Source organism: Podarcis tiliguerta (assembly GCF_965153285.1).
Source record: "Podarcis tiliguerta genome assembly, chromosome: 2".
NCBI classification, from domain to species: domain Eukaryota; kingdom Metazoa; phylum Chordata; class Lepidosauria; order Squamata; family Lacertidae; genus Podarcis; species Podarcis tiliguerta.
Window position 1 is genome coordinate 82973855 of NC_139535.1, and position 8570 is coordinate 82982424.

Here is an 8570-nt window from a genome sequence, read left to right on the forward strand (position 1 = left end):
TGGCTGGGCAGACTTTGCAGGGTATTTCATAGACCCCTTGGTTTTCCAACTGAATTTTATCCTTGGGGTTTCTGAGGATATTGGCTATTTTTTGGTTGGTGCAAAAGGCTGTTTTGATATTGTGTAGGTCATTGGGTTGTAGGTTTTGCTTCTTTATTGTTTCTACTCCAAGACCCTACCTACCAACCTATAAAAACAGATCCCACCACCTATCTGGAAAAAACCACCAAATCCAAAATAAAAGCCTCTCCTATCAGTGAAGAAATCCAGCTAAGAATCATCCCCAGAGAAAAATCATCCAGATGCCCCAAACTCTACGGCCTCCCCAAGATACACAAAGAAGGAACACCACTCAGACCAATAGTCAGCTCCATAGGCTCACCTCTACAAAATCTCGCTAAATTTCTCGCCAAGCAACTTCAGCCCTATGCAGAATCCATCTCTTCACACGTTCCAAACTCCTTCCAGTTCATAGAAACAATAAAGAAGCAAAACCTACAACCCAATGACCTACTTGTGAGCTTCGATGTTGTATCTCTCTTCACACAAGTGCCCATTAATGAAGCCTTGACAGCCATTCAAAACAAATACAATCCCCCCGAATACATCTTGGACCTGACCAACCACTGCCTAACCAACACGTACTTCATCCACAATGGACAAAGATACAAACAGATAGAAGGAGCACCTATGGGATCACCCCTCTCACCGGTCATCGCTAACCTGTACATGGAACACTTTGAAACCAATGCTTTAGACAAGTCAGAACACAAACCCAAACTTTGGCTCAGATATGTTGACGACACCTTTGTAATTTGGCCACACGGTAAGGAAAAACTGGATAGCTTCCTCACACATCTCAACAGCCTACACCCCAAAATACAATTCACTATGGAAATAGAAGCCAACAACCAACTTCCCTTCCTTGACGTCCTAATCTACAAAAAACCTGATGGCTCCCTAGGACACACTATCTACCGGAAAAAAACACACACCAACCGCTACTTACATGCACAATCACACCACCACCCTGCACAAATAAACTCCGTAGCCAAGACTCTCATCTCCAGAACCAAACGCCTGGCTGACGAAGACCACTTGACAACTGAGTTACAGAATCTCTCAAATGTGTTAATTGCCAATGGATACCAGCAAAACAGGGTTACGAAGCTAATCCAAAAAGAAACACCCCCCAAAAACCAAGACACAGAAGAAAACAATGGCACAGCCCTCCTTCCTTATATCAAGGGCACTACAGATAAAATTAGCAAAATCCTCCATAAACACAATATCAAAACAGCCTTTTGCACCAACCAAAAAATAGCCAATATCCTCAGAAACCCCAAGGATAAAATTCAGTTGGAAAACCAAGGGGTCTATGAAATACCCTGCAAAGTCTGCCCAGCCACGTACATTGGACAAACAAACAGACGAATAAATGCACGTATCGCAGAACACAAGAATGCCGTCAAAAAAGAAGAAAAAACTTCCTCTCTTTTCCAACACATGAAAGAAACAGGACACGAAATTAATTTTGCAGATTCCAAATTGCTCTTTAACATGGAACATCACCACAAGAGAATAATCATGGAAGCCATCGAGATAGAGAAACACCCTCACAACATGAACAAACGTGACGACACGTCCCGCTTGCCAGACATCTGGAAATTAGCCCTCCCCACAAAATCTGACACCAGATCCAGAGGCACACAGAACGCCATCACCAATCAACCACACCAGACCCAAACCCAGACCCTCTCCACAGATAAACTACAGACACCATCCAGTAGCCAAACCAGGGTGGCACCTCCGGATGCTGCACTCCCCTGCAATCCCTACACAGATCTGGCTGGCACAGGCCACAAAACCACAGCTCGCCCCTATACACGAAGCCAAGCCAGAGCACAACCAAGTGCAGTACAGCCATCTTCTCAGAAAAACTCTTCACAAAGTTCAAGAGTTCAAGACACGAAGGCTTTAGCAACTAATCCACACCTAATGACCCACCTAAGTGGGATTCAGGAAATCACTCAAGAAATCACTCAAGATATCCCTCAAGTAATTAAGGAACAAAAGAAGAAAAGGCACACTAGCCTGGGAACCTCCTCTCTGCCCAGAACATTGGAGGCTATACACCACACCTCCTCAACAGTATTTATAGGAACTCAAACACTGAGATCCTGCTCTGTTCCAGTAACAAGAAGCCGAAAGCACCAGCCTGAAGATGACGAGTGAGACCTCGTCGAAACGTCGCCTAGACACCCCAACTTTTACACGGGAAGACACCCGAGGACACCAAAACCTGCATTCCTGTACCCGTGAAAATCTACGAAAGCAAATATATATATATATATATATATACACCTGACAAAGCCCCTGGTGTCTGTTTTCTGTTCTCTCTCTCTTTCTCTCCCCCCCCCCCCGTCCGCAGCTGGCCCCTGACGATGCCTGGCGCTGCCCTCACTGCCAGGTGCTCCAGCAGGGCATGGTGAAGCTCAGCCTATGGACGCTGCCCGATATCCTCATCATTCACCTGAAGCGCTTCCGGCAGGTGGGCGAGCAGCGCCACAAGCTCTCCACGCTGGTGCACTTCCCCCTCCGCGGGCTTGACATGGCTCCCCACGTGGCCAAGCGCAACCGCAGCAGCAAGTGGGGCCCCTGGAAACACCCCGCCCTGGAAAGCGGCCAGTGCAACTTCCTCTACGACCTGTATGCCGTCTGCAATCACCACGGCAGCATGCAGGGCGGCCATTACACGGGTGAGTGCCCCACTGGTGGTGGGTGGTGAAAGTGCAGGAGTCAGTATAGCTCTGGGCAACTGCTGCTGAAGGAGATTAGCTCGCTGGGATTTGTGGGAGAAGGGAGATCAAGAGAATCCTGCTCCAAGGAATGGTGAATTCTGCAGAATGAATACAGGTGTCCCCTTGCTCACGTGTGAATGCATAAATAAGTAAATACTTCAATTCAAACCCGGAAATGGCAGGAGAAAGCTGGAGAGCCCTTGTGGCTCGCAAAGAGACCCTCCCCAGAGCCTGAAGAGGATGTCAGTGAGGGCGCAGCAAGCCCCAAAGAGATTGGAGGCACAGTGAGGCATTGTTTACTATAGTTAAATGAATCTTCATTTAGATCTTTGCTCTGCATACCGTATTGGCCCGGATATAAGCCGCACCCAATATAAGCTGCACCTTTAAAATTCAAGGGGGGGGGGAGAAAAAAAGACAATACCCGAATATAAGCTGCTCCCTTAAAATTCCACAGGCACTCATACCCGTAAATGGCAAATGTAGAAGAAAATTCTATGGGTACTAGAGAGGACCTGCAAGTGGGTTAAACACCTGTTCGTAGCACTGTAAATGCAAATAAAAAATCAATACTGCAATGTAAAATACGGGGAAAGTGATGAATGACATTTGAATTAATTGCACAACAGTCTCAAGCTCGCAAATTGGCAGTAACCCCCCCCCCCCCATTTTACCATATGTCTGTTTCAGTAGCGATATCGTAAAAGCCAATTTTTGTAAGGTCGCGAATTTAAGCCACACTTTAACTTTTCATGGTCGGAATTTAGAAAAAAAGTGCGGCTTATATTTGGGCCAATACGGTATATTTCATTTTGTTTCTGCTAATTGCGGGGCAGGAGAAGGTGCTCAGATCTCGCTCCCTGGAAGCACCTCTTACCTCATTTCTCCCAGATGTGTTCAGGTTTATCTTCAGAGTTAGAAAACTAGAAATCTCTTTTGGAAAAAAAGAAAACCAAGGGTGTGGGAGGAATTCAATGTCATGCTAATTTAAAGTTGCTTAGCAGTGCACTAGTTTGCACTAGCAGATGCTAGTGCAAGAAAAGGCATAGAAAGCCATCCCTGGTTGTGCAACAGATAATATTTCTTGGATACAAGTAAGTTTATCAAGCAGGAAATGAATGTGAAGCTCCAGTTCTGTTTGCAGATCTGATCACATGCTAGAAAATTATCCCACTGTCCAGCAACTTTCCTTCCCTCTAGTGAGCCCTTTGGCCCTCCAGATGTTGCTGAACTACAACTCCCAACCCCAGAAAACATGGCCAATCGTCAGGGATGACAGAAGTTTGTAGTTCAGCAAAATCTAAAAGGGTCAGCACTCGTGGTGCTTATATCCTCTTCTACCAGAGACACAGTGTGGTTCCAAGCTGGTCTGGTGGAAGCTCTGTTAGAGGTGCGTGAAGCCCGCCATCTGAGAATAATCATTAGGATTGGTCTGGATCTCTCTCAGCAGCTTCAATATAAACCACACGTTTGGAGGAAGTTCAGTCCCACCAGCCAGTGTCTCCGTTAATGTGGTTGTCTACTCTGTCCCCAGCCTACTGTCGCAACACCTTGGATGGTCATTGGTACAGCTATGATGACAGCACTGTGGAACCTGTCTTGGAGGATGAAGTCAGCACTCGTGGTGCTTATATTCTCTTCTACCAGAGACGCTGTGTGGTTCCAAGCTGGTCTGGTGGAAGCTCTATTAGAGGTGCGTAAGCAGTGCAGTGACACTGTTCTGGGCATTTTATCTGTTCCATGTCATTTACTGGTGGAATTGACAAACACACAGAATTTCAACAGACACAGTATTGGATTTTAGAGCATGAGTCTTGAGACTCATGCTGGTGTAAGTCAAAGATGTGGGCCTCATTCAGTCCAAAAGAAGTCACTGTAAACTTGCTTTACCTTGATGTGAGACCATTGCAGGACTCGTTGGGCAAGCCTCCACTGCCCAAGGGGTTTCAGACCTCCCCACCCCCCAGTAAAAAGGAGATGAACTTGAGAAAGAGCCAATCCGTTTCTCTAAAACTCAGGAAACAGCTTGGCTGATTTCAGAGCTAGTTCCAGTTCAAATCCACTTCTTTGAACCTCCCTACCCACTAGGTTATTTTTCATCCCGTCCCCCAAATAGATTTTATTAAAGTTTGAAAAAAGATATGCAAAAGTTAATATCAAATACCCAATATCTTTTTAGAATATCAAAGATAAAATAATCTAAATAAAAACACTCAAAAAGAAAAGAAACAGAAAGAAAGAAAGAGAAAAATAAAAGAAAAATGTTATTTTTCTAACAGAAACATTGCCATTTTGGAGTGTCATCAACACTTTTCACAATGTATATTGGGTGTGCTTGCTTTTGGTTTCTTCTTGAAGCATGATTCTCAAAGCAACACAAAAAGTCTCTGAACCTGAAAACGGGCGTGAGATTTTGGTGGGTCCTCCCCCAAAGCATTTTTTTATATATATAAAAAAATCCCTTCAATATGTCAGCCAATAATTTTCTCCTTTCCACTGTCCCACTTCATCCCTAGCTTTTTAGTTGCTTTTACGGGTTTGTAATGTTCAAGAAATTCTTGGCTTACCTCACGCCAACCAACCCAGCCCTAAATTCACAACATGGAAGTTTTAGGTGACCAAGAGAAGGCCCATCTGGATCTCTGGTTGTGCTAAGCTTGCTGCTTCCCATAATCCCTTGCTGACTTTGACAGCTGAACCTATTTTGGGGGAGTCCTTGGTGGAAGGCTCTCCCCAGAACACTTTAATTCTGTGGATTTCTCTTGCAGGTTCCACCAGTTCCTCTGTCTCGGAACACTGGCTGGCACGCCTCAGCGGAAACAGCAAGCGAGAGAGCCTGGTGTCCCGGAGCTCTACTACCTGCCCATCTCTGACAAAAATGCCGGACTCGCCTACCCTCACCAATGCCAGCAGCTGCCCAGAGAAAGGTGCCTGATTCTTGCTATGCTGCTCACTATACACCTAGGCTTTCTGGTAAAAAGTCCACCTCATTCCAGCTGGCAGACCAGGTCCCTAGCCTTTGTCATTGTTGATGAGGCTTGCAGGATGCTCCCTTTGCTGAATGGCTCTCAGTGGCAACCAATGAACTGTTCTGCTAGTGTAAGGATGAATATAAAGCTTGTGCAATTCAAATTGCAGTGCAATAGTTGTGCTAGTGGAAGCTTGTTGTGCACCAGGAAGTATCAAGACTACAGTAGTTATCTGTTGCACAACCAGGGGTGGTTTTCTATGCCTTTTCTTGCACTAGCATCTGCTAGTGCAAACTAGCGCACTGCTAAGCGGCTTTAAATTGGCAAATTTGCCTCAGTCCTTTTGAGCCAATCTCCAGCTCTGTGTTTGGTCCATCCATTTGCCCAGCTCATCCTGTATCCAGATGATGGGCAAGCTTCCCACCCCTCTGAATCCCAAATCAGTTGGCTTGGAACGAAACCAAGCTGTTGCTTCTAGAATTGAGAAGCAGCTTATTTGCAAGCCGGTCCACATTCAGACTGAGCTCCCCACTCTTTGGAACTCATCCCCCAACATGTCATCCAAGCCTCTTCCCCATCCCTCCCTCCTTCACTTACCTGGTTGGTGCTGATGTTTGCTAAAGTCAGGAGGAATATATCTACCTCCTAGTGCCTGGTGTGCAGCAACCAGGATGTGTAATTTTCTCCAAGGGCTGTTATAATATCAGCAGTCAGATAAATAGGATTTTGGGGGGGAGAGATATTGGAGGATTAATGGGTGAGTAAAAAGGAGATGAATTTGAGAAAGGTCAGCTTTGATTAAAATCTGAGCCTGAGAAGAATTCAGGAGTTCTGTACATTCAGGTCCATGAATACAAGTCTGGGCAACGTCACTATTTTTCTAAACAAGCTTACACATTCCTGTGTTGAGAGTGTGCGTTCTCTGACTTTAGAGAGTAACTGGAGCTCCTTCCAACCATCTTAATTTTCTTTTCTAGGTGGCTTTGAGTCACGACCCCTGGTGCGCGGTGTTCAAGGCAGGAGCATCAGCCTGAAAGCTTCTCCCAGTAAGGCCAAACTTGGAGCCCCCAAGCCAGTGCCCTTGCGATGGTCCTTCATGTCCAAAGAATGGCCAGCAGAGCCTTCTGGGGAACTTGTGGAATACCTGGAGTCTGGCCGCAGACCGCGGTTCACGAATGAGTCCATTGTCCCCCTCATGACCAAGGAAGGGGAGGACAGTGGGCCTTCGGTCGCCAAAGCAAAGCTCACAGGCGTGGGCACCACAGAGAGCACTGGCAAAGTGCCCACCAGCGTGGAGAACACAAGCAGCATGAAAAGAGCTGGAAAGCCAAAGGAGGATGTAGGCGAGCAGCCCCGGACTCCAAAGAAACTGGTGCTCTCTCTCAGCACAGTACCTCCAATGAAAGATGAGGAGCCCATGGGCAAAGTAAACATCAATGGGACCTTGCGCACTGGGACAAACCTTCCCCCATCCAACTATCAGCCCAAGAGCAGAGGAGCCCAGGACCAAAAGCCCATGCCCTGTGTTGGGGAGAGGGACACTGAGGGCGAGAAGCAGCCAGAAGGGAAGCTGGCTGTCTTCAGAGTTGGCTTCCTGCGGAGGGACCCCAAGAGACACAGTGAGTCTGAGAGACATGGTGTTGCGCCACCAGCCATGGCATCTTCCCGGTCATCTCTCTCCAATGGTACATTGAGTTCCATCACGGGCAGCAGAGCAGTTGGCTCCACCCTGGGCCGCAGCTCCACTGAGGGGCTGCCCAATGGGCGGATCTGCCGTTCTGAGTTGGACATCAAACGTGCTCAAAGCTCCTGCAGCAGCAAGGGAAAGAGTGACTGGTTGCTGAGCAGGTCAACCTCCTTCGGCAAGGCAAACAACAATGTCTCCTTGCAGGGTTACACACCACCGCTAACTCTAGAGGGGGTTTCTTGTGGCACTTTCCAGCGGGCAAGATACCACACAGCATCTCTGGGTAGGAGACTAGCTGTACCCGAATCCAGCTTCTGAACTAGCCTGTGATTTCATGTGGAAGTACTGAAAGAGTGCCAACCCTGGGTGCTCTGGAGGTGCCAGGGCCTTTGGAAAGATCTGTAGATTGCTGGAAAGTTTCGCTGGTGCTTGTTTCACGGGGAGTTTCTCAAGGGGTGCTGAGTGACACCATTGCCTTGCCTGGGAAGGAAGATGCAACAGGGATATTGTGAACCATGGGGTTAGAAGGGGGGCTGGGAGAGAGGGATAGATCAGATGTCAGAATCGTAGTTAAAAGTATTTATTCTGTACCAAGAGATAGCTTTAATGATGCTAGTGAGAGGATGTGCTGTTTTGTGACGGCATTTATTTTGGTACCAGGTAATGGGGAAGAGAAAAATATGGGGAGAATCTAGACATTGCCCTATGCAATAATACCAGCTTTTCTATTTTCTGCAGGCCTTTGGGTTTTACAGATCTATTTGTTATTAAAAATGTCTCAAACGCGTGATGAGCCTCAATGGTTTGGGGGATCAGTGGTGGACCTGAGTGGGTTAATCCAGAGGTTGTCTGTTCACTCGGATGTTCTGGCAACGGGGAGGGGTAATTTCGGTTTTTGTGTTCCAGTCAGCTGGAAATGGATTTTGAAGCATTCTTCTCGAAGCCTTTAAATATATAAAGTACACAGTATAAAATGGACTCTGGGGGCAACTCTGTGCATTTCCTGGAGCTCCTTCCTACACACCAGAATGATCAAACTAGAGCTGTCTTAGATGTGAAATGTTTGATGTGGCTGCTGGAATCCGAGTTCCTGCTATTAAGTTGCCTTGCTTG

The 8570-nt window shown here is 46.8% G+C and overlaps 1 protein-coding gene across 2 annotated transcripts in view; it reads left to right on the top strand.

Moving 5' to 3' along the window:
• USP43 (ubiquitin specific peptidase 43) overlaps positions 1-8244 on the top strand; it is a 92795-nt gene extending 84551 nt beyond the window's left edge. For both annotated transcript variants that reach the window (XM_083429774.1, XM_083429775.1), the window contains 4 exons: positions 2432-2759; positions 4336-4494; positions 5570-5728; positions 6748-8244. In XM_083429774.1, the coding sequence (XP_083285900.1) occupies positions 2432-2759; positions 4336-4494; positions 5570-5728; positions 6748-7775 (1674 nt within the window). In that variant the 3' untranslated portion in view covers positions 7776-8244. The remainder of the gene's footprint in view (positions 1-2431; positions 2760-4335; positions 4495-5569; positions 5729-6747) is intronic.
• Positions 8245-8570: the final 326 nt, after the last annotated feature.